Genomic DNA, 27,500 nt, shown 5'->3' with positions numbered 1-27,500 from the left:
TAAAAAAAGATGGAAATTTCCTCCAGTTCTATCAAATTAGTAGTATATTGAAACAGCGGGTTTAAAACACGTCAACATCTTCCAGTTCTATCTGAGCAGACATCTATAGAAATAGCAGGATAAAAACAGGTCAACTTCCTACAGTTTTAACCTGTCAAATTCCTCAATTAAAAGTCTGAAGAAATAGCAGGCTAGAAATAAGTCAACCTCCTCCAGTTCTATAAGATTAGAAGTCTACAGAAATAGCGGGTTAAAAAACAAGGAAACTTCCTCCATTTCTATAAGATTAGAAGCCTATAGAAATAGTGGGTTAAAAAACAAGTCAACTTCCTCCAGTTCTGTAAGATAACAATACTAGTCTATAGAATAAGAAAAGTTTTGTCAGATTAGAAGGGTGAAAAAAAGTCGAATTCCTCCACAGATTAGAAGTCTATAAAAAATAGCGGGTTAAAAATAATCAACTTGCTCCAGTTCTATGAGACTAGAAGTCTATAGAAATAGCGAGTTAACAACAAGTCAACTTCCTCCAGTGCTAACAGTTTAGAAGTCTAGAGATATGGCTGGTTAAAAACAAGTCATTTTCCTCTAGTTCTATTAGATTAGAAGTAGACAGAAATTGCAGGTTGTAAACAAGTCAACCTTCTACAGTTCTATCAGCTTAGACGTCTATAGAAATAGCGATTTAAAAAAAAAGTCAACCTCCTCCAGTTCTACCAGATTAGAAGTCTATAGAAATAGCAGTTTAAAAACAAGTCAACTTACTCCAGTTCTATGAGATTAGAAATGTACAGAAATAGCAGGTGAAAAACAATTCAACTTCCTCCAGTTAAATCAGATTAGAAGTCTATAGAAATAGTGGTTTTAATAAGTCAACTTCCTCCAGTTCTATCAGATTAGAAGTGCACAGAAATAACAGGTTATAAACTATTCTACTTTAAGTTCTATCAGCTTAGAAGTGCATAGAAATAGCAGTTTAAAAACAAGTCAACTTCTTCCAGTTCTATCAGATTAGAAGTATAGAGAAATAGTGGATGAAAAACAAGTATACTATCTCCAGTTCTATTTAATTAAATGTCTATAGAAATAGCTATTTATAAACACGTCAACTTCCTCCAATTCTATAAGATTAGAAATGTATTGAAATAGCGAGTTAAAAATAAGTCAACTTCCTACAGTTCTATCAGATTGGAAGTCTATAGAAATGTCACGTTAAATACAAGTCAACTTCCTTCAGCTCTAACAAATTAGAAATTTATGGAAAAACCAGGTTAAAAACAAGTCAATGACTTCCAGTTGCTTCCTTCTTTTTAACTAGTTTGTTAACATAAGATAAGATGCCGACGAGTATTTACAAGTTTTTTTGCATTGTGGACGCGCCCTTACAGAAACGGTATGGATGCCCCTCAAAACGCTAAAATAATTTGTATTTATATACCTCTATATAGTTATAACTTTTTTGTATAACATTTTTACTCAAAAATGACAAATAATAATGCTAAACATTTCATAAGTAGCATTTTTTTAATGACTCTAGGAATTAACGTCAAAATGTCGAGAATTCAGGGCAGCGAAAATTATAAATTTCTCACACTGACCTGAATTCGAAGCCAGAAACCGGTATGTCACATTCGCCCAAATTAATGAACTGCATTGTTACTGCAACCAGCGACAGGCTGTGCTCAACAGGTTAATAAATACGCAAATGGTTCTGGTCAACAGATTAATAGATAGGGAGATATCTATGCTCAACAGGTTATAGGTGGGGAATGGCTCCGTTCAACAGGTTACTAATACTCTAACGTTTTCAGCTGCTGGATTTGCAGAACAGGATATTCCCCGTGATCTACCGGGTCGCCTGCAAAAGCTGTCTAGGACCTCTAACATTCCTGAGGCAGGAGAATTCACCGTTTCTGGACCGGTTGGGTTCAGGTTTCCTTCAGAGGAAGGCATAGTTAGAAATCCGTCCAGGGCCGCCACCAGTTCTGTTCCAGCAGGTAAGGTTCTCTTCGCCTGAGTAACTCATTTCTTTTCCTTTGATGATCTCTCTTAAGAAACAAACGAGAGAGAGAGAGAGAGAGAGAGAGAGAGAGAGAGAGAGAGAGAGAGAGAGAGAGAGAGAGACTGTGCAGAAGTGTCTGTTGATAAATTAAAAGGTTACCCTTGAGTTAATTGTAATTAAGCAAGAGACTTAACATTGCTTTACACAGGCATCAACTGAATTGTAACCATTAAATCTCAAATCTCGTTCATGTTATTTAGTTTATCACTTTCTGTAAGTTACCAATGTCAACTGATAGAATTAGCACTAGATTATTTCAATGGGTCTAAATAGTTCTCTTCTATATAAATTTACTAAAAAGTTTTTATAAAATCTACTTAAAAGATCAAATACAGCTTCTACAATGATATTACGAAAACTGGACACGAGTCATTAAAAGGAAACTTTCAACTAACTCAATTTCCAGATACAAAACGGATGGATTTCCAATCATGTTTTCATATACTATAAAAATAACAATTTGAAGGATCGTATGATGGCAATCATTGCCACTTTTTTGTTTTCTGGATCAATTTATTCCTTATATAATGTCCTTGGCTCATTCGAGAACCTTTTCATTTCTCTGAAAAGGTTCTTAGTTGGTGACGAGAATTTTGATAATCTTGATATTTTCACCATTTGTCTTTATTGCGATGTCAATCAACATTTTTTTTTCTTTTTGCTTTTTCTTAATTGGGTTTCGGGGAAGCATAAGGCATTTAATGACTTTGCTTATCTGTACATTCCTCAGGCTTCGCGATCACTCCACCCCCTTCCCAGAGGCGACGACAACGCGTTTTCCATAACGGCTTCAGAACGGTGACGCCCTTCCCACCAGGCCCTGAACAGGACACTCTGTTTTCCTTCAACCACAGATTGGGCGGTTCGCTGTAAAGGACCCACTCAGATTTAGGTTTCATGGCGATGAACCCCCGGGGGAAATTAAAACAGAGAAATTAATATATTTATAAAATTAATCATTGTATTTTATCATCATGTACTATGTTTCAGTGTTTAGCCAATTACAGTCAGCGAATTAATTTTGGTTGCACCGAAAATGTTCTAAATGTCAGTAATGAAAGACACAGATAAAGAGCAAATCAAAATGTAAACATGAATTCTTGGTCATAAACAAAGTTTATATCCAATGAAAAATAAAAGGAGCATTTGACACTCTTCCTATGCAGAAAGTCAAACCTAGAAATCCAGTAATTGTATTCATTTGATTAAACAAATGTACTTATCGCCGATGTAAACATTGATGGATTTTGGATTTTTTCCGTGTTTGTGAGGTCCTTTTTTCGAGCTGTGAAATGGCTATATACAGTTACCTTTGTTTTTTTGAAATGGCTTTATAAAGTTACTTTTGTTTTTCTGACCACCTGTCATCTAATTTTGTTCGTCATTGTTTGCTTCTTTCCATGTTATAATTTCTAACGCACTGACAAGCAGCCTAATCTTTGCTCGAGTCACCACTGAATGTTTCCTTTGCTCTTAGGTCTTACTGTGATCTTGCATGCATCGCTTCACCGTTTATGCTTTTCTTCAAACCTACACATTCCGGATCTCGAAATCTTGCCCAGACGCATTGATACTAGAAATAAATTTCCTTGCCTGTTAATCCAGTACAAAAGCGGGTTTATTTTCATTTTACCTCGGAAAGACGAGTTTCATACACAATTTTGGATGGTATGGCTTAATAATTCATCATCATTGTGAATTAAGGTGCCATGACCGTTGTTACCTTACTTTGTTTTCGATGAACTGTTCATCGACATTCAAACTCATGTACTGTCCCTTCTAGCGGTGCATCCCAAAACAACTTGTCCCAAAAGAGCTGGTTCCAAAAGTGCTAGTACAACTGAGCTAGTGCGACAAAATGGCTAGTATTATAATGTCTAGTGACAAAATGGCTGGTAGTATATTTTTAGCTGGCCCGGCAAGAGCTGTTAATCAAAATAGCTAATTATAAGAAACTGTAGTTTGTGTTCAAGTGTTAAAATAGTTTACGATAAATACCAAAGTAGTTAGTAGAACAAACTATATTTTGCTCTTATTCAGCCTTTCATTCATTTTCTTGCATCTTATTTTAGCAGACACACATTAGTAATATTTTACCCATCGTGATGAACGTCATCAAGTCCCAGAAAGGAAGTGATAATATGTTTAGCTAGGAAGTAAGTTTGTATCGAAAAGTCACAACAAACAAAAGAACCCAGAACTGGAGATGTGTCATAGACTGTAGGGGTACACTGAAAACTCAGCTGAACTAGAAAGAAATTTTTTGAAGCACCGCTTGGACAAGAGCATAATCATGCTCGAGATCCTGCACGACTATATGTAAGAATTGCTTCTTTAAGTAAATGAAGAAGCCTCTAATTCTAGTGTACTAAGGCCATGAAGAATTACTGCCAGTGCAGTACAAGAGATGGACGACGAAAAAATGCCGAGTGTCCATGAAAAAGGGGCTCTCCCGAAACGAATTCAACGAAAACGTTGTAAAACTGAAGGTTACCTTCCTGACCCTACATCCATTGATGAATTAATACTTCCTGAAGAGTTTAAAATAGTTGCCATTAATGGAACTACGGAACCCTTTCATTAAGCGATGTAGTCAGTGATTCAAAGTGAATAATCACATTTGCCAATGAACTAATGCTCGATCAACTTACCAAATCGAAAGTCTGGATGTGTGATGGTACGTTCAAACTTGTACCTCTTTTGGGGGAAGCTACGTAGAACGTTGCAGACAACTCTAATTGTCGCCAATTCACCCTATCTCATCCCAAGAATGATGAATGACGATTTTTTTCTTTTGTTAGTTAACTCACGTCTTTAAGAGCTGTTTACCCTACTCCTGCTGGTTTTTAGTTATGTTCTTTGCCGTGTAACGTTCAAATTGATCCTCTGCTGCCAGAGAGAATTCGGCGCACAAACTTTCTTATTTGTGAACATATACTTCCTTATCACTATGGTAGCAATTGTTTTTATGACAACATCAATACACAACTAGACTGTTAAGGGCATTGGCTTTGACCTTAAGTTGTGTCAATTCTTGTCTTGTTATTGAGTGCTTTCCATTAAAAAGAGGTATCCTGCGACTATGTGGTTTGCTTTCTTTTCTCATGTCAATCATGTCGCAGGTTTTACTAACGAGATTGTTAGTTTTGGGAACAGGGTGATAGAGAGTGCCGATCCTGCCCCGTGTCACCGTAATTTATTCTAACAGACGAAAAGAGATGAAAGATAGTTCTTCTTTATAAAGATCAACACTAAGACTCTAATGATCAGCCAGACTCTGTGTACTACTGCTGTATGAATCCTTGTGCGTAGGTAATAATCTTAACATTTATCGATTGTTTAAATGGAAAAGTGATTGCTTCAAACATAAGTCTGAAATAGGGGCAACATATCAGTTGAACGACAGTTCAAATGTTTTAATTAGAAGCTTCAAATTTTCCAATGATAAGTCTTCACATCTACAGATTTCCAGGACATGTTTTCTGTTTGAACTGACTATTTTTCTTCTCTTGCATTTCCTCGTGAATATCAACGAGGAGATTCCTTATCTCTCGGTTTTTGTATCTATATACACACAACCACAACTCTGACATCTGTATTCATGAATAATCTTTGCAAACGTAAATTGATTTCTAATTAGATAGACATTAAAATAAAATGGCATAGGTATAGATCTAGTTGTTGGTGTAAAAGCTTTTCATTCAAAACTTCAAATACTGTGTTTTGATGAATGGTTCCTCGCAAGAGGAGCAAAGCTTCGAAGTCATACACGAAACGGAAGTTCTGTTTCCGAACTTTGTTTACGGAAGAACGAAGACCGATGATTACTTTACGTACACTAGCGTCAAAATTTCTATGGTTATCGATGCCGAAAATACATCTTAATATTTTGGGCTGAGAACTAGGAAGTATTGATAGGTAAACTTCCAAAAAAGCATCCTGTCACTCATACGGGCTTAAAACTAATAAAAATTGACCAGGAATCTGATCTCCTAAAGGAAACTTATTTCTTAAAATGATTAAAAATTCGACTTAATTTTTGTGTATCGACCGTAAACCATAACGAGAAGGTAAATACCTTCATTCCTCAGGGTTACCAATCTGACAGAATGTATTGTATGTCATTACAGAAGGACTGAAATTGCCGAGAAATAAAACATCCATGCATCAGCGATCCGTAGATCCTTAAGATGGCAAAGAACAGTTCCTCTATTCTCGGCACATGAGTGCACACCGCTGGGAAAGCTACCTATTAACCATTTCAAGCCCGTTGTCGCATTGGTTTTCTTTAATATCTTTTTATATATCAGCTGTATCTTCTTGATATTTTGGAACACTATGTTTAAGACCCTCCGGTAATTTATGCAATATAAAGAACTACCAGAATTTATTATGGCAATTTGAACTTATATATACATGGATAACTGAAAATAAAATTTAGAACGTGATGAATGAAGTAAAAATAAAGGCAAAAGCCACGAAAGAAAGTGAAACAATGGAGTACCTTATTGTTTCACTTTCCTTCGTGACTTTTGCCTTTATTTATACATACACATTCTATACACACACACATACACACACACACACACATATATATATATATATATATATATATATATATATATTATATATATATATATCTATATATATTATATATATATATTATATATATTATATTATAATACACACACACATATCACATCACACCACACAGCGACACACACACACGCACACACACACACACACAGATATATATATATATATAATATATTAAATACATGCACTAATGCATGCATATGCAGTCGTGGTTCTCTATACTGAGACCAAATATCTTGAACTATTCTTATAGTTCCAGGAGTAAAATCAATATTGCGACTGAATGTCAAACATTTTTTTATAGGACTTCTTCCTAGACAATTTCTACCAAGGCAAGTTTGTTTGTTTGTATGGTGTTTTTACTTTGCCTGGAACCAGTGTTATTCAGCAACGGGACCAACGGCTTTACGTGACTTCCGAACCACGTCGAGAATGAACTTCTATCATCAGAAATACACATCTCTCACACCTCAGTGGAATGCCCGAGAGTCGAACTCGCGTCACCGAAGTGGCAGGCCAAGACCATACAGATCACGCCACCGAGGTGCTCTACCAAGGCAAAAAAGAGAGGCTTTACAAACATATTTCTGTTTAATCCAGCTTTTCTTCAAGGTCACTTGCCCAAATATCTACTGTCATTATGTAATAAAAAAAAAAAAAGCTGTTTGTTTGGCCATTTTGCTCTGTACTAATTCCAGTCTCTCTCTCTCTCTCTTCTCTCTCTCTCTCTCCTCTCTCTCTCTCGTAGACCGTTTTAGTAGTTATTACTTCATTTCTGCTCAAATTCCAGTCTCTCTCTCTCTCTCTCTCTCTCTCTCTCTCTCTCTCTCTCTCTCTCTCTCTCTCTCTTTAGTTATGGTTTCTTTATTCCTCCTGTCTCTCAGTTGCTGAAAAATATCAGCGTTGCTTCCAACCGAGCTTCTGCTGTTTTGATGTGTCACATATTTAAATTTTTTTTTCCGATTTATGGCTCTACCTTTGCTAGGAGTGCATGGAATCGGTAGCCTTGATGGAACGCACTTACACTCATTCTCACAGAGTAGTTTCTATAATCATGTTCATAGGCATATTGTAGTTACGTACCATTGTTGTATGGCTTTCGTAAACATCTCTATTATTAGCCAATCTTTGCAACACTCGCGTTTTTCTTTATACATACACAAATTATTGTGAAGCAAACAAGCTTCTTTTGTGAGCAATACTAGCCACCATGATTTTGGTACGACATTCGACAGCGTACTGGCATCGTCGTCGGACAAGTCCGCCCATTCCTCAACTCTGCCGTGTGGACAACACTCCGGGTAGGCCCGGCAGAATTTGCCCACATACCGCGCTCCCCGACGATCACGCCCGCTCGCCTGGACAGGTCTTTGGGAAAGAAGCCCCGGCCACTCGTTTCTCTCTTTGTCTCAATTTTATGAATGGAAGAGTGTACTACGATATCACATTTTACGTTTTAGACTTACAAATTAGTGTCTACATCAAAGTCTATCTTCATTTTATTGTATTGAGAGACCAGTATAACCTTATGGGTCATTTACAGTCCATAGAGACAGATGAGTGGACAGACAGAAAATTAGAATGGCAGTAATTTACAGGTTTTCAGGTATGTTTACTTTGTCGTCCGATATACGCAAACGTCTGAAGTCACCCATAACAGCAAGTATAGGTCTCCATTCAACTATGACAAACATGTTATGGTACTTTCATCAAGGATGCCGCAATGCATTTCCATCACCACTGCTACCTCCATTCCCGGCTCCAGGGGTTCCACCTCCGGACCAGGAACCATCTCGGCCGCTCACCAGCGAGCGTCACTGAGTGTACGGTCACCTGCTGGTGACCATACAGCCAAGGTCCAGATGGCTGACTACGCTCACCATCAGGACCCAGCCACGGAGCAGAAGGATGATAAGAGTTGATCAGGTTACTCTCGCCAGACCGGTACCCAGGTGTCGAGGCTGGGAAGAGGTCCCCCCGGTCATCAGGAAAAGCTTCGGCTGCTTCTGGGACCATTGCGAGTCGTGAGGACGGTGCTCACTCTCACAGCGTTAGTGGACGCTACCAGTCACCTGGCCGTCGATCCCATCAGAGTGATTGGACAGTCCACACGACTGGTAGCAGCTCCCCTGACACACGAGACCGATGCTACTGTCCTCGATCCAGCGTTTCTCCACAGGGAGATCACTGATCCAGACCTGCAGCTCAATCACTACTGCGGGTTGGCGATCACCTGCAGTCCTCCCAGCCTTCCGGTTTTGCTGGTCGGCAAGGCAGGAGCATCGGGTCTTCCTCGCCTGTCCCTTCAGCCTCCTAGGGCTACACCGTGAGGAGCGAGGTGAACAAGAGTAACCGTGAAGAGTGCGCTCCATACAGTCCGGCAGCGAGAGCCTACGAGCCTGGTTCGGTCTTGGGACCGCACAGATCATAAGCTCAAGTGGTTAGAGGAGACCACGAGGGGTCTGGCGAGGTTCTTCCTCTTGAAGGAAGAGTCTCTCGGGAAGTGATCGGCCTGGATGGATCTGATGGTCCATTGCCTCAGGACGCGGTCACCCACGAGATACAGAGGTCCTTTGCAGAGGTCATTGTGCCGATCTGTCAGCACAACGACCTCAGGGAAGGATCGGTGGTTGCTTCCTCTGACCGTCCATCGAGGTTAGAGTTGTTCTGGGGACCTAAGGAGGAACCCAGAACGACTGTGGAACTACCCGGGTCTTCCTTGGCCGACAGAGTGCTGGACCAAGTGAACGCCCTTGTCTCCGGACAAGAGGCCTCACTCAGGGCCAGCAGGTCAGACAAGCTGCTTCCCCCTCCTCTGCCTCGTCAGCGGCGTTTCTACGTGCCTTCGACAGACCCGTTGCTGACCAAGCAGGTTGATGGGGAATTAACTCGCCTAACTACAGGAGTGTCTCTTCAACACCTGCTGTCAGAGAACCTCTGGTCCTCGCAGCAAGAGGAATCGGCCCTGGAATCCACTGCCATGGCAGCTTTCCAGGCCGTCTCCTGGCTGGATCTGTGGTCTCTCACAGTATCCAGAGTCGGACCCTCCTCGGGAGCTGTAATTCCTGGGGAAGACTCGGCGTTCAGAAGACTCTGCCATCTCCTACCTCGCCCACCAGATGGCCAACCTGGTTTTGAGGAGAAGGGACGCAGTCCTGACTCGCGTAACCAGGGAGGCTGGTCACGAGGTAATGTTGGGTCTGTAGAATGGACCATTGCTGGGTTCCTTCTCTCTCTTCCCCAGAGAGATGGTGTACGCTGCGGTGGAATCGCTTAGTACACCAGGAAGTTGCGAAGACTTCTGAGCAGTCTTGTTCAAATGCAGCTAAGCCTCGGAGCTTAGCTAGCGCTTCCTCTGCTCCCAAGACATCAGCACCATCGAGAGTAGCGTGAGGAAAGACCCAGCCTTCCTCTTTCGCTTTGAGAGGTGAGCGTCAGCTCTACTCTCAAGCCTCCTTCTCTCGCAGGAAAGGGGCTAAGCGGAAGGGGAAAAGAGGGAAACTCTAGGGACAGCATTCCCTCTCACCTGCTGCCGGAAGTGGTGGGTGCCTGGTGAGCATTGGGCAACTTGGCAGCGCTACAGAGCCAAGACTTGGGTAGTGGATGTCCTTTGGGAGGGATATCTACTTCCCTTCGAGTTGAGGCCACCCCTCACCTCACACCCGGTCCACCATCAAACATACGTCCCCGGTTCTGCCAGCGACATAGCACTGACTAAAGAAGTGCAGACCATGCTGAGCAAAGGAGCTGTGGAAATCATGCGAGATCAATCACCGGGGTTCTACAGCCGACTTTTCCTGATGGAGAAGTCTACGGGGGGCTGGAGACCCGTTTCATTCGCCAGACTCGGTTCACAATGAAAACGGCATGCTCAGTGATTGATTCTATCAGGGAGAACGATTTCCTACTTTCAGTGGATCTGAAGGATGCGTATTTTCAAATACCTATCCATTAGTCCTCCAGAAGGTACCATCGCTTTATCCTCAACAGGACGGTGTACCAATTCAGGGCACTTTGTTTCGGTCTCTCGACCGCCCCACATGTTCACGCGAGTGTTCACTCTGGTGTCAGCTTGGGCCCATTCGGTCGGGATACGTCTGATGAGGTATCTCGACGATTGCCTGGTCCTGGCGAGCTCTCGCTCACAGTTGCTACGGGACAGAGATCGCCTCCTCGACTTCTGCCCCTATCTGGAGATCGTGGTAAATTTCGAGAAGTCAGACCTTGCACCCAAGCAAAGGATAAAGTACCTGGGCATGCTGATCGATACAGTAGCAGCACGAGTCTTCCCTGCAGACTCGCAGATCAGCAGATTCTGGGAGGACACTTGACGGTTCCTGTCACAACAGGAACAGTCAGCTCAGCAGTGGCAAGTCATGATCAGTCACCTGTCATCGCTACAGAACTTAGTCCCTCACGGGCATCTTCACCTGTGGTCTCTACAATGGAGACTAAAGGAGTGCTGGTCACAGGCGAGGGATACACAATCCTTCCTGGTTCCTCTCACGGAGGAAGTAAGGGAGGATCTGGCCTGGTGGCTAGACAACAGGAACCTCTTAATAGGAGTGGAGCTGCACACTCCCCCTCTCAAGATGCTTCTGTTCTCAGATGCATCGACCTAGGGTTGGGGCACACACCTGGAAGAGTTGCTGGTTGCAGGAGTGTGGAACCATCACGACAAGCACCTCCACATCAACTTCCTGGAACTCAAGGCAGCATTTCTCATGCTCCAAGAATTCCAGGAACAACTGTTGGTACACTCGGTGGTGTTGATGAGCGACAACACCACGATAGGGGCATACGTCAACAAACAGGGGGCCTAGTGTCCCTACCGTAACACTAGTTGATGATGCAGGTGTACGAGTGGGCCGTAGCTCACTCAGTAGAGCTGTCAGCCAGATACATTCCAGGCAAGAGGAATGTAGTGGTAGACAAGCTCAGCCCTCAGAATCAGAGTGGTCTCTTCACCCAGACGTGGCAGAAAGGTTGTTCGACCTGTAGGGGGCATCCAGTAGTGGATCTGTTCACCAACCGGCACAACAGAAAATTTCAGGTTTTCTTGTCATTTGTGCCCGACCCATGGGCAGCTGCAGAGGACGCATTCCAACATCCATGGGACAACCTCATAGTTTACGCCTTTCCCCCATTCTGCCTGATTTGCAAGGTGATCAGCAGGTCACCAGCAATTTCCACCAGCAATCTTCGGATGATTCTGGTGGCACCCATATGGCCTCAGGCCATTTAGTATCCGGACCTGCTGGCTCTTCTCTCAGAGGCACCACGAGAGATTCCCCCATGGCACAATCTGCTGTGTCGACCGAATGTAGAACAGTACCACCAGGCAGTACATTCCCTGTGTCTTCACGTCTGGTGGTTATCCACCATCTCTTGCGAGCGAAAAGCTTTTCTTGCCAAGCAGCAACAGAGATGGCTGGATACCTCAGACAGTCCTCTGCAGCAGTATACCAGAAAAGTGGTCTGCCTTCTGTGGTTGGTGTTGTAGATGGGGTCTCTCTCTGTTCAGAGCCACTCTTCAACAGGTAGCAGATTTTCTCATTTTCCTTTGCTGAAAGAAGCTCCTCTCTGTCTCAGCAGTCAAAGGATACAGAGATGCCCTGGCCCTAGTCCTTAAGCTGTGAGTTGATATTTCCTCCTCCATGGAAATACCTCTCCTGATGAGGAGCTTCAAGAGGTCTTGCCCACCCAGGGAACTCAGGTCCCCGGGGTGGGATGTGACCCTCAAGACTGTCTTTCTGCTGGCCCTGGCATTGGCGAAGAGAGAACTTCATGGCCTTTCCTTTGATGTCAAACACTAGGGGATGGGGATCAGTTACGCTCAATTTCGTCCCGGATTTCGTAGTAAAGACTCAGAACACTTCGGTCCCTGACGCCAGGTTCGAGTCCTTCATGATCCCCTCCCTAGAGGACTTTACTGGTAATGATATGTAAGAGATGCTACTTTGTCCTGTGAGGGTGCTACAGCGCTATCTGAAGAAAACTCGACACCTCAGGCTTGAGTGTCGATGCCTCTTTGCTAGCACCGGGGTGACCAAGAAAGAAGTGTCCAAGAACACTGCTTCTTTCTAGCTTCATGAGGTGATCGGGAATGAGTATGACTTCGAGAGGAGTGCCGACACCAGTACCTTTCGTCTGAGAGCCCACGAAATTAGAGGTATTGGTCCAACCCTTGAATTCCACAAGAACTTGTTAGTTGCACAGGTGCTGAAGGCAGGGGTGTGGTCCGATCAGACCAACTTAACCTCCCTCTACCTTCGGGATGTTGCCCATAGGTCCTTGGACACCTTTTCCTTGGGACCTGTGGTGTCTGCTCAACAAGTTGTGTAGCTTACCCAGCTCCTTTAACAGGACAAGGTTGCATCTCATCCTCGTGATATCGCATGAATGGAGAATGAATGAGAGTGTGACTGACTCCTCTTCCTATTCTTTTCTTCCCTCCTCCTGCAGGCAGAGCGTCGTCACATGCTGGACAGGATGACGGTGCAGGTAAGCTACGTAACTGAGCTCCATTTTATCTCTTTAGTTAGGGATAGAAGCAATCATCTGTCCCTTCCCTAGCAAGGGGGGAAGCAGACAGCAGTAAGAGACAAATCCAATACTTTATATTTGGCTTCTTACTTATGACTTAAGTTCTTGCTTGCTATTCATAAGAGGTACGTATGCCTCTCTCTTATGAATTGGTCCATAGGTCTGGCTGCTGATCTTGCAGTTCTCACTCCGATCAGTTGGACAGAGGCTACCTTGTCATTAAATCTTACGACCAGTCCAGCTGGCGCTGATAGTAATTCCTTATGTAAAGGACCTCAGGTTTGTATAGTTAGAAAAAATACAATTTACTTTCAAAAATTTTTATATTTATCACAGTTAAAAAAGGTAGATAACAAAAGACTCATGCTTCATAATTATTAACTTGGTTGGATTGAGACCCCACTGTCACACTTAAGGTTCATCTTTAGGGTCATTAAATTTTCAAGAGGCAGAGAGATTAAGCAAATTTCTTGTCAACAAGTGTTATGGAAGGTGCGAAGATATTCCCCCTCTACTCAATTACTGATGGTCGACTGATCATCTTACTGCTAACCACTTTTAAGAGGGACAAGAGACCATTAAGTCTTGCAGTTTGTCCAGACCATATGGATCGAGGCGATTATGCTGATATTGTAAACTTCCAAACTATCAGTTTAAGGCTGTTTCCAAACAGCGTTAACTCCTACTATGCATGGCTGGTTTAGATTTCTACTTCAATGCAGTATATCTCAAGTCGCTGAACTGTGCAGACAGTGTCTGAAAACATGTGTGAGCTGTTAGCGTCGGTTTCTACTGAACAACCAATTTGTGAAGGAAGATGGCGTATTCAAATAGCAAACAAAGAAAATATGAAGATGAAAATCGAAATTTTAAGCCAGAGAGGGAGGAAGATTTTGCGTTTACCATGAAAGGGGGTAAACCTTTGTGCCTTATCTGCAATTTGTCGCTAAGTTATTACAAAGCCAGTAACTTAAACCTCGACTATGAAACATATCACAAATATTTTTCGTATGATTATCCACCCACATCAGAATCAAGGTTCAGACAAGTTAAATGTGTTAAAAGTCCTCTAATCATATCATTCTTGTTGTCTTGCGACTCTCAAACAGCTGAACAATGTTGCATGTGGCTCTTACATTAAGAAAGTTTGACCACCCCTGTAATAGACAATGCGCCATACCATAACATGCTAACACTGACCCACATCTGCAATATCTTATCATCAAAACTGTCCCACAACCACCCCATTCTCATGGTAATAAAAACATGTCTTTATGAAAGATACTGCATATGAAATGGTTTTTGTCGGAAATTAAAAACGTAAAAATCCATATCGCAGTACACTCTTCCATTCGTAAGAGAGAGAGAGAGAGAGAGAGAGAGAGAGAGAGAGAGAGAGCCAAGGACACATGTTCGGATATTGAAATTAAAAAAGATAGAATAAATTGCCTTAATCAATAAATTCTGGTACTTCATTATATTGCCCAAAATTACCGAAGGGTCTAAAACACTGTGTACCAAAATATCAAGAAGATGCAGCTGATATATATAAAAAGATATTCAAGTAAACCTATGAAACAACAGCCTTGAAATGGTTAGTAATAATCGATATTTCCTAATTATAACCAACTACATTTTCTTCATGCTTGGGAAAGCATCAACAAATAGCAAAGGTGCCAGTCTTGTCTTCGTTCGTAATCATACTCTTTACCATGATTTCTACGTTCCATTTCCTTTGACTTCTGTCTGTCATAAAAATAAATTTTCTCATGAGGTCGACTGGATGAAAATAGCCATTCTTGGATGTTTTAATAAGAGTGGATGTTATCTAAAAATTATGGTCTCTCTCGTGGCATTACTGATGTGATGTCATTCAGTAATATTGAGGACACTTTGCATAAAGAGCCAGTGTAATAGACAATGGGAAAAACGTTTCAAATCCAGTTCAACAATCTGGTTCAGAGCCATCTATATGTACCAACGCAAAGTTTTCATGCACGGACGCATGCTCCAAATTTACAATAGTCAGTAGTTTCATTGACATGTTTAGAATATGCACTTGGTGGATTTGTCATGTCTAGGGTGACTTTTTTAATAGCTACATTCACTGATAGACAAGCCAGTTTATCCATGAAGGTTTAGAAATGTATTTCAAGAAGAATCGCACCACTATCCACCAGCTCTCTTTTGAAGAGATTTGAATGTACCTCATGGCTACGCTCTTTATATCCTTGGGACTGCAATTTGTAATTCAGTTTTATGATGAAATGTATACGTGGAACTTTTCTTCCATACAGTCAATTTCTATTTCTGCTGTAGAAAACTAAAGTCCTCATTTCTAACCATCTTGAAATTTTATTAATAGTAAGTTCAAGCTGTATTTCTACCACTTACATCAAAAGAAGGCCATTTACAAATATAACATGGACGAGGTTCTCCAAACGAACTTTTATTGTGGGCATTACATAATGCATGACTACCTTAAAAGGTAATAAGTTACAAATGAAGCTTCCATATTGTCTTCTTTAAAAAAAAAAAAGGACTAAATGCTTCGTGCACATCCTAATTTTCTTCAGAGTAACTGAACTGTTTTGTTTGTATGGTGTTTTTACGTTGCATGGAACCAGTGGTTATTCAGCAACGGGACCCACGGCTTTAAGTGACTTCCGAACCACGTCAAGAGTGAGCTTCTATCACCAAAAATACACATCTCTCACTAGTTTCTCGCAGTATGTTACAAAGCTCTTAAGAACAGGTAAGTTGTAACATACTGAGGTTTATTACACTGTTTGGTTTAGCGGCACTTCCTATCTGTAAGCAATAAAGAGATTTATGAAGACTTTGGTCCTGTATGTTATTTGAAGTAACGTAGCAAAAAGTGACTAGTAAAAATTTCTTTGTATGGTATAAGATGATGGTTAATTTTTTTACATACGTGATCATTGATATGCAATGAAGCATGAAAACGCTGGTCACATTTTATCGGCCTTGTTACCATTAAACATTCATCATTTTATGAACACCATTTTTTTATCAGATTGCAAAGATTTATCAACCAGAACCAAGATAACATAAAAAACAAAAACCTAAAATTTCTGAAGCCTCGTCACTTACACAGCATCATTTCCTGAAGCGTAGTTCCAGAACACCTCTGTCCAGATGGAACAGTAAGAGTTCTGACACTTCTGTGAATAAATATTCTTTGGTGCAAGGAACTTTCGTAGAAAGGACCGTAATGTGGCAGACAAAGGTTACAACAGTTATAGTTACTTTAAAAAATAAAATCTTTATGACTCTCTCTGAAAGAAAAAGATTCCGTCATATGTTGAGTTTCAGTATTCTAGAATAAAAACCAAATGAATTTCCCGACTTGAAAAGTTCTGTTTGCTATTTACATTCCGTTGACCCTGCTGATGCTTCGACTATATCAAAGAATGGATCAGCGTGAAATGTTTCAAATCTTTCTTTATAAACTAACTTTAAACTCTGTTTCATCAGGTGACTGTATCCAAGTGTGATAGTATATACATCTGAGTATACGTATGCTTGGTAAACGCATCTGAGTACATCTAGGCTTGGTAAAGGTAACTAGTGTACAAAGACTAGCCCAGCTGTAATCCTCACGACGTCCAGTAAATTCCATTTTGCATTAATACTTTATATTTTCCTCAAAATATTTTGCAGTGGCTGAAAGACCAGTCTTAAAAGATTTTCTCTCTCCCGCCCATAGTAGAGTAGGCATAGCGTTCCTGCCCCGCCACAGAAGTTTGTTATACAAAAGTAAAATAAGAATTAAACTTCACCATATTTGGGCGTTATTTATTTCACGGATATATGCGCTTTAAATTTTAAATTAAGTACTTATTGTTCATTAAACTTGGCTGCTTTGGAAAGTAAGCCTTTCATCTAAAATTAAAGAAGAAAACGCGAATATTAATCCGTCACGGTTTTTTTTAACAATTCTCTTCTCTTTCGCTTCATCAAGGTAAGGTAAGCTGCGTCATGGTAAGGTAAGCTTTAAGATAAATTGTGGCTCTAAAGGATGGACCTACATTACAGTAAGAACGATAGTGACGTTTTCATCATAAGTCTCTCTCTCTCTCTCTCTCTCTCTCTCTCTCTCTCTCTCTCTCTCTCTCTCTCTCTCTCTCTCTCTCTCTCTCTCTCTCTCTCAATCAACTGTGTCAAAAATGATCATTGCAAGATCCCAGAATGAAACGTTTGGTTAAGAGAAAAGTCGAAATAACAGTAGGCTGTTTATTGAATCCTGCCGTGAGAATCAGATACGTTGATCTCGAAGAGACGGGAAAAGGGCCATCAAAAGCCATCAATAATAAAGAATACTTATCACTCTACAACGATTCAAGCGGCATATTCAGAATAGTAGGCATTCATTGTATGTACGGATCCATACATAATTTTAACAGTACAATGCTTACAGTAGGGAAGGGACGGTATACATATATCAATAACTCAGAAACAACATGGATGATCCAACGGAATCGTATCCCTCGCTTGAGTAACGAACGAAAACGAAGTAGCTCCGCGACTTCTATGAATGAAACGAATGAATGGAACAGGCTGTCCCCCGGGAGGGAGTTCGAGGGAGGTGTGTGGGTGGGAGGATATTCTGGCAAAATTCCCGCGAGTGACGTCAATGGTCCCATCGAAGTGGCACAGTGCCAACTGGAATGGCCTCTGACTCGTCCTTGCACGCGACTTCCCTCGCAAACCTCCGAAAGGACGAAGAAGAACGTTATGGATGAGACTTGAGTGAATCAGTTTCCGGCAGCTTTTCATCGACTTTATCTTCTCTCGAAAACGTCGACTCATCGCTGGATACAGAAGTGTTCCCTTTATTTGTTTGCCTTTTCAATTTTCTTCGTTCCCTTCCTATCTTCCGTTAATAAAAACAAACACACGCACGCCACAAATGGATTCTCTCGTCTCACAATATTTTCATATGAGAAATATTAACAGTTAATTTTACATTCACCATAAGGAAATAGACGCTGTAAACATGGCACCGACCAGCAGCCCCTGTTTCTTTGTTTCTACTTTCGTTAAGACCCCAAGTGAAAATTACAATACTGTGATTAAGAGTATTTGCTGATATAGATCATTCCTCCTAACATAACGATACCACGATGTATTTTCATTAGTTACGATGAGCATTTAAGTTCATGCAGGAAAACAAGGAAAATGAAACGGCTTATTCAACGGGAAGGAAAAGCTTATTATATTCGGTAGAAATAAAAAGCTGGGGATAACTAATTCATGTAAAAAGGATGAAAGATAACATTGCCATATTTCATGAAAGGGCAAGATAGTTATAGAAAAAGCTGTACATACAGACGGGCAGATATAAAATTCATGAGAGAAAAAAGGGGAGAGTAGAATACGGTCGGTAAAGAGGAATACAACCAAGGTGCGTGGAAAGAGAGGGAGGGATTATCTCTGAAACATCGAGAGAGAGAGAGAGAGAGAGAGAGAGAGAGAGAGAGGAGAGAGAAGGGAAAAGAGGGGGGGGTGGGCGCCGCCATGTATGATGGTTCATGGGAGGAAGAAGAGCATTAGCAAGATACTTCGAGACACTGATACTGCGAGAGAGAGAGAGAGAGAGAGAGAGAGAGAGAGAGAGAGAGAGACGGGGGTTCGGGTTGAGGTGGGGGTGTCAGTAAGAAAGCTGAGGAGGAATATCGCTTTGATTAACCGATTGATTAATATAGGTAAAACAAGGCAGCGTCGGCCATCGACACCACCAGACGAGAGAGAGAGAGAAAGAGAGAGAACACGTACCTTTATCCTTCACCACCCGTGTGTGTGTTTGTGTGCAGTTGTGGGTGGGAGAGCTCGCGCGCGCGTATGTGGGTGGGTGCGTGACGTTGAAACCACAGAGGAAATCCCCTGCGTGGGTGGGTGTGAGGGTAGGCGTTTCTCAGAAGGACCAGCTTATGCGTCATAGGAAACATTTCCATTGGAAGACTCCTCTTTACGTCTGACTGTGACGATGGATCTACTTAACAAATGTCTCAGAAAATGAGAATACGGCCAAGGACCTTATTCAGAAAAAGAATGACGGCTCATTCATTTGCTAAATAAAAAATACACGACTCTTAACAAGTAAAATGTCTCGTTCAGTGAGGATGGTTTTAATATTCGGCTCTTGGGAATATAATTCATTTGTACCATTGGCTTATGGTTGTAAGTGATGCCTACCGCTATTAGCAATATGTACGTACTTATGTATTTGAGTATGTGTGTGGCAAAAATAAATCTAATATACTAATGAGAGTATAACTGCATATACATACTGTTCAATTGTCCATCAAATGAAATAATTCTACCTTTTTTGCCTGCTTTTATATATATATATATATATATATATATATATATATATATATATATATATATATATATATATATATAATATATATATATATATCATATATATATATATATATATTATATATATATACTATATATATTATATATATTATATATAGTGTGTATATATATATATATATATATATATATATATATATATATATATATTAATATTCAAAAAGTATACCTTTTTAACGCTGCTACTTTCATTAATAAACCGATGATTGTGTTACTTCGCTAAGTTAAGCAAAAACAAGAGAAAAAAGTACTTGTCTGACAGTGGGCAGCGCGAGGTTTTGTTTGGCCAAGTCAGCAAGGATTCGTATGTCTTCTGTTAGATTATGCAAAGAACTACGGCGCACTGTGGCCATTACTTCGCGTTATTTTCAGCATTGCTCTGGGCCCCTAGCTGCAACCCCTTTCATTCTTTGACCTAAACTTTATATTCCAGTTCTGTATTCACATCTTTAAGGGCGGACTGATACTTCTGTAGAAATCGGAGACAAGGATTCGGAGTGACGGAGTCATGGTTTTAAGAAATAAGTCACGGAGTGAAATGTGATATAATTGAGGTGAAGCAAAGCTGATTTGTGGGGGAGATAATGAAGAGAAACTGCAGGAGAGAGTGAGAGTGATTGAAAGTGTTTGCAAGAGGAGGAGAAAGCTGAGAGAAAGTCGCTAGTGAATGGTGAATTGGTTGGTGGGAAATAAATGCTCGTGAAAGTATGCGTTAATAACGTTGGGTATGAGAGAAATGGCAACTCCTAGTTAGGTAGTTAGTTATTCTAATGACAAAAAATATACAATTATCAGTACAAATTTGTCCACAAAAAGACATAATACAAAATCAACATAGTGGACAGTCATCTCTTCTGTTCTTGCAAGTACATGGCCTAGAAAAAAAAACTCAACATCAAGAAAAATACATCAAGCTCAAATAAGGTAAGCCTATAAGACTATAAAAACGAAAAAAAGGTACTTACTACAGAGAGGAAAAACGGAGACTCGTCACTATTCAGTATCAAGTCGTAATACACAATGCTTGAAAAAAGGAAAAGTTTATTGGAAGAAAAACATAAAACTGATGACAAAGCAGAGAGGCTTCAGTTGTTTAAGGGAGCCAAGGTGGGAATGAATGTACGAGCTTACTATCAAGGGGGATTGTTGAGCCATGTATCCTTTATGGAATTGAAATGTGGATGTTGGAGGTGATTGACAGAGAGGATTAAGTTGTTAAGATGAACATCTTTCGTTGTAAGTGCTGGTGGAAAGAACTGATAGGGATGGAAGTACAGAAGTTATAAGATAGAACAGTGTGATTTGAGATGGTGTGGTCTCGTAGCAAGACTGGAAGATGATAAATTATTCTCATGAGAGAGAGAGAGAGAGAGAGAGAGAGAGAGAGAGCTTGCAAGATAATAGGTGAATGATGCAATGTCTATCGGGAGTTCAACGTGCTGATTAGCTCGTTGTCTAGGTGCAAGATGCAACTAGTTATCACAGCTTTCTATTAAACCGATGGTTAACCGAAGATCAGACTTTTAAAATTGAATGTTGTAGTAACTTAAGTTGAATATATATTACATATAGAGAGAGAGATAATACAGTGTGTATATAATATATATATATATATATATAGAGAGAGAGAGAGAGAGAGAGAGAGAGAGAGAGAGAGAGAGAGAGAGAGAGAGAGAGAGTGAGAGAGAGAGAGAGATGTGTGTGGAGTGCGTGTTTGTTTGTGTGAGGTAAGATCAACAATGAAATGCAAGTTACGAAAATTATGGTGTATTAAAAATATGTGTACAAAGCTTAAAGCTTTAGAGCAACTACTGAGGACTTTTTATTTCAATGAACAGACACACACACACACACACACACACACACATATATATATATATATATATATATATATATATATATATATATATATATATATATACATGAATTTATGTACAATGAATCCATGCATGAAAATATTCATGGCACAAATTTATATATATATATACATATATATATATATACATATGTATTTAATATATTATATATAAATTTACCATGAATATTTTCATGCTTATACATTGAATTCCTTGAATCTACACTTATACATGAAAACATACACACACTTTAAGAACTGCATGCAGCAATATTTTCATGCATAAATTGAATTTTTTGACCATACATTCATACATGAATACATACACGCCCTTCAAGAACTATAAACTTGTTTCATATATAAAGAAGTATAAGAGTTTTCAAATAACTGAACAATTGAGGAACTAGACAATATTCACCAAATTGCTCGATTTGATAAGATATTTTAAAATCATATTGCAGTGATATTTCCTTCAAATAGATTCAGAGTTTAATCAAAATAATTTCTTTATAAGAGCAGGGCTGCCGAAGTGTGGAAATGACGTCACTAATACGGCTTATCTTGTCCACATTGTGATTAGGTGTGGAGTGTGGAATCCACACGTAAAAATTTCCACGCTTTTTACTTAAGAAGCGTATGCTACTTAAAATCTAATAATAAATTATGAAAATTTTTTACTATTATATTTTATAAGTCTCACACACAAATATCCATAAAAATAAATAATTAATTTTATCTTTTTTAATTTGTGGATGCGTTTGGATGTTTATCAGATGCATAACGCTGACCGTTGATTCATGTGCAAACCAAGACCTAGAATATAAGCTAGGCCGTACGAACTGGCTGGCTCTAGCGCCAACCAACCTTAGTTACCTATCAAAATTATTTTCAATATGGTTCTCAACAAAATCTTCATTTATTCTTTTTCATAATACTAGAGAGTATTCTTAATTTGCTAGTTTTGATGGTATATTTTCTTGAAAATTTTGTGAAATGTATGCATACATTTATACTGCCATTTGGTAGCAAATTATTTTTCAGCGACGCACTTTACAGCTTTACAATACACATTGCAATTTTTGCATGTGAAAATGATTAATGTGCCTGTATAATCAGTTTGGTTATTCTACAACTACGGTGACAAACTTTTGAAAAGAACGGGCGTTAATGATTTCATAACTGTAATTCGTATAACGTAAGACCTAAGCAAAAATCATAGGCCTAGTTTATCAGTATAGATGATAGCGCTCACGATTTCGTTGTCAGTTGATATTGTCATAAATGAATGACTATGAGTATAACACCGATAAAAGTGAGAAATTGTATAATGCAGTGGTAATTAAATCCTCATGAAATATTAAATGGTTTAGTACATTAGCCAAGGTCCAGGATACGTTGTCAGTTTACTTTACTCTAAAAAATAAGACATCATTTGCAGCTTCAATTCTTCATGAAAGTTTATTGTAATTATGTAATTGCAATGATACAATACAGCGATAATTATTTTTTAAAGTTCACTTGCGAGCATATAACCAACAGTGTTAGTTGACCCAACATATGGGTCTAGTTATTATATTTATGGCAATAATGCCGGATTGAACATCATAAATTTATCGTTATTTTTCATTACGATGATGTGATTAAGATGCCTTATGTTATATATAAACTTGTTGTAAAACACCTATGTTACTTTTTTCATCGTCAAATTAAATAACTTTCATTGCAGTTTTTCATCATCATATTAAAAGAGTACCGACTGTTGTTGAGAAGTTTTGCTTCTTTTACCCTCTCATAAAAAAACAATAAAAATTAACTAAATGTTTAAACAATATGAGCTAAAAACGGAAAGGGTCATTGTCTATGGTTGGGAATTCATATGCTAAGTTTTGAGCACTTACAAGATCATGTTAAACAACTTTTACATTCCTCAGTTCGATAAAGTCGAATATATTGCATAACTGGCAACTGTCTGAGACCTAGTGTGGATTTCCTTAGTGTGGAAATCTGGCAGCCCTGTATAAGAGGAGTTATGATCTGCTAATTCAATTTGAAGACGTGAATGCTTCACTTAAAATGAGTGTGAAGAACTAAAAGCAATGAAAGAGAAATCTGCAAAAATACAAAAAAATGGGGGGAAAAAAAGTGTGATATTACAACAAAATTAAGAAACTATAGCAAAAGACAGAGATCAATACCCTAAATAATTTCACAAATTAATCAAAATAATTTTAAGAAAAAGGGGAAAATGATTTTTTTTCTATACTTCAATATAGTACAGGTTAGATTCCCGTATATAGTATGTCAGTCTCCGAGGAATAACCAATGGGAAATCCAGCAGAGTCCTCCATATGACGTCATACAGTCCTGGAAGACTTGCGGCTCTTCGCCCGAAGCTATGAAGCAGGTAGGAGTCCTTCGTGTTGAAGGCTGCAAATGAGCCCCCAATCCAAAGTCTCAAGGGATCGAGTCCTCCGACCTCGGAGAAGTCGATCCTGGAGACGCTCCAGTACATGTGTGCATGTGACATAAAATTCACACACACACACACACACGCACACAAAATCATTAAGCCACAAACATCGTTCTATATTTAGTTCCCCAATACCTCGGGAATCACTCTCACCCAAGGGGAATTATGATCAAGTGTTTTGAGGGGAAGCACTTGGGAATAATAATAATTCCCCTTTGGGTGAGAAAGTGATTCCCGAGGTATTGAGGGAACTCGATATGGAACGATGTTTATAGTGTTTGTGTGTATATGTGTGTGTGTGTGAATTGTACGTCACATGCAAACGTGACTTTTATTTTCGTATTACGGGAGTGCCTGTGACATGAAAGTCATACACGAGCACACAATTTTATTTATGTACATTTGTATAAATACACTCATGTGTATATAAATACACACAATTGTGTTTATACTTACATATATATACATATATTTAACATATATAGTATTTACAGACATGCACACACATATCCCACGTATGTGTGTGCATGTCTGTAAATAGACAGCTACATGTACATATGTTACATATACGTATGTGTGTATATAAACATATGTCTGTATTTATATACACATATTTGTATACATAAATGCATACGTGTGTATGTGTATTTACATATATATATATGTATGTGAACGTGTGTAAATACTTCACATACACACGTGTATAATATATGTATATGTATATGTATGTATATTTATATATATGTATATATATATGTTTATATTTTATATATGTATATTTATATATATATATATATATATATAGTATATATATGTCTGATCACATCACCGTGATTCATATATATACACTAAGCTACAAATTCCCTTTAATATCTAATTCGGTCTACCTCAGAATTAATATATTTTCATATATGTTAACGGAATGGGAATTTAGTTAACATATATGAAAATATATTAATTCTGAGGTAGAGGGAATTAGATATTAAAGGGAATTTGTAGCTTAATGCATATATATATATATATATATATATATATATATATATATATATAATATATATATATATATATATATATATATGCGTGTGTGTGTGTGTAAATATATTATACATTATACATGTGTGTATTCATACACATATATAACCATATATGTAAAATATATACATGTGTGTGCAGGTAAACTAATCTAATAGTGACGTGTACATGTGACATAAAATTCACACACACACACACACACACACACACACACACACACGCACACACAAACATTAAGCCACAAACAGGAATCAAAACCTGGGTCAGATCAGATTCAAATACTGGCTATGTGTATGACTTTAATATCTTGAAACACAATTTGTGGAAGGAACTCTTGGTGAAAGAGTAGTCAAGATGCTTTCAGGAACAATAAGGGCACCAGAAGTGTGCTCATGTTTCGACAGATTTTTCACATCTGTTAGACTCATGTCTTCACTCCCATTTGCAGCAGTTGGGGCTTGTATGCCAAATAGGAAGAATCTTCCAAAGCTTGATGTCAAACTTCAAAGGGGAGTCAGAGATGTATACGTTTTTGATGAAGGCATTCTGGTAGCTTCCTGGCAAGACACCAAGTGTGTCACGATTCTGAGTAATTGTCATAATACAGAAATAGGTGTGACGCTAAGAAAAATGAAAGATGGAATAAATGGAAGATCTGCAGTGCCCTAAAGCTTTTATATTTTATAATGAGTATATGGGGGGTGTTGACCTTCGGGATCAAATGATATCTGTATGACCTTGACAGAAAGAGCAAGAAATGGTGGATCAAAGTATTTTTCAGACTTCTAATGACAGCGGTGTACAATGCATAAGTTATTCACAACGAAATAAACCAAAAGCGCCCTTTCATTGACTTCTTAGTAACATTATCAGAATCTTTGATTTATGAAGAAAGGGAAAATCTGCCACAGAGGAGAGTACGAAGTTTAGAACGGCCTTCTAAAACTTCTAAGGAGCTGAAGAATGTTGACCATGTGCCCGTGCGTGAAGAAAGCCGTCGAAGATGCGCAAGATGCTCTTCAAGGAAGAAAGAAAAGCGAACAAGGTATCAGTGTCAAACATGCAAAGTTCCACTTTGTTTACAATGTTTTCCAATCTACCATACATAAACAGTTGTGTAAAAGCCTCCCAGCCATATAGTTATCAGGCTGTTTTTCATTTCACTTTTTACAAAGGAAAATATAATTCTGTTGCCTAAGAATTTTCAATGGTGTGTGTGTTTTTTTTCTCATTTACTTATCCCAAAAAGCTACATTAATTTTGCCATTGTACAGTTTGATGGTTTTTCTCTTCAGGTACAATATACTTAAAATATATGTACACTTATAACTTTGCATTTAATTCCAACATTCCTATATACGCAATATGTATTTTAAACTTTACTGTACTAACTGGGATCAAACAATACCAATTTGAATTTCAATATAACACTATTGGGATGTTTGTCCCAGTGCAAAAAAACAAAGATAAGCTTGAAAAAAAACTATGAGGTGAATATATATCATTATCTATGATCCAATGATGCCACTAAGCTCAACAAATTATTAAAAATTCAGCTGTGCAAAAGTAGATCGAAAGGGTTAAAGCAGAACTTCTTAAGTATATCCGTCAGATTAATAGCTAAACAGGAATAAAAGCTCTCTCTCTCTCTCTCTCTCTCTCTCTCTCTCTCTCCATTTATATTTCATTCATTGTTGCATTTCTTTGCGTGATTACCGGAATTTCCCTCCTCCTCCCTTTCGAACCATTCTAACTATGTACTGGTTGTTTGAACGTGGACCACTTTCAGGGCAAGAAGGGCATGATCTCACCGCGCTATGCCTGGCGGGGCGCCACCGCTTTTGTAACTGGGTGTACTATTTCCTGCAGGGAAGTTTTGCACGTTTGTATATACCACGCTAGAAAAAACTGGTCTTTTGTTAAAATTAACCTACCATAAAGGCTTTTGTATATATCAAGGTGGGGGAGAGTAACCCGCCAAGGACTTATGGAATCGGGAAATACATCTTTAATTCGCCTTTTATATCCCGCTCCCCCCCCCTCCCCCCCGCCCTTATACCCTTGATAGGGCTCCTGTTCTTAGTCGTGCTAAAGGAAGCGCTCGTGATCTGGTGAGCGCTCTGTGAATTTAGTGTTTTGTGCTTGATGTCAACCTTCTCGTATGTTTTTGTCCGTGGATGAGCTTGTAAGAGAAATTATATCAATGGACCTGTCCGCATGTTTGCGTATATATTCCATTCAGTCATACTAGCTGTTCTTTTGCATATTTCTCTTAAAAAGACGCTTTTTAACATACCCTCGCAGTACACACATACAATACTGGGGTAATAAAAACCTATGGTCATATGAATACTAAGGTGCATGATGAAGTTAGGTTACAAAAGTAAAAAGGTATAAGTGTATACAGTTAAATGAACGTTAAAAATCGCACACGGAAGTACGTACAGTTTAAAGGAGACAAACAGGAGATAGAATGAAGTAGACAGGCTTTCTTTCAGACGTAACAACCGAGAGAGAGAGAGAGAGAGAGAGAGAGA

General features: G+C 39.2%; 1 protein-coding gene and 1 long non-coding RNA gene across 2 annotated transcripts in view; one reads left to right on the top strand and one right to left on the bottom strand.

Annotated features, from left to right (window-relative positions):
• Window positions 1-3,671, top strand: part of LOC135215683 (uncharacterized) — a 124,113-nt gene extending 120,442 nt beyond the window's left edge. Inside the window, exons 5-6 of the mRNA XM_064250630.1 lie at window positions 1,809-1,994; window positions 2,790-3,671. Coding sequence (XP_064106700.1) covers window positions 1,809-1,994; window positions 2,790-2,932 — 329 coding nt within the window. The 3' untranslated portion in view covers window positions 2,933-3,671. The remainder of the gene's footprint in view (window positions 1-1,808; window positions 1,995-2,789) is intronic.
• LOC135215685 (uncharacterized) overlaps window positions 1-27,500 on the bottom strand; it is a 330,613-nt gene that overhangs the window by 155,136 nt on the left and 147,977 nt on the right. The window lies entirely within an intron of this gene.

The sequence above is a fragment of the Macrobrachium nipponense genome, chromosome 5, assembly GCF_015104395.2.
Source record: "Macrobrachium nipponense isolate FS-2020 chromosome 5, ASM1510439v2, whole genome shotgun sequence".
Taxonomy (NCBI): Eukaryota; Metazoa; Arthropoda; class Malacostraca; order Decapoda; family Palaemonidae; genus Macrobrachium; species Macrobrachium nipponense.
Note: the sequence above shows the minus strand (reverse complement) of the source record. Positions and strands in the feature narration are given on the sequence as shown.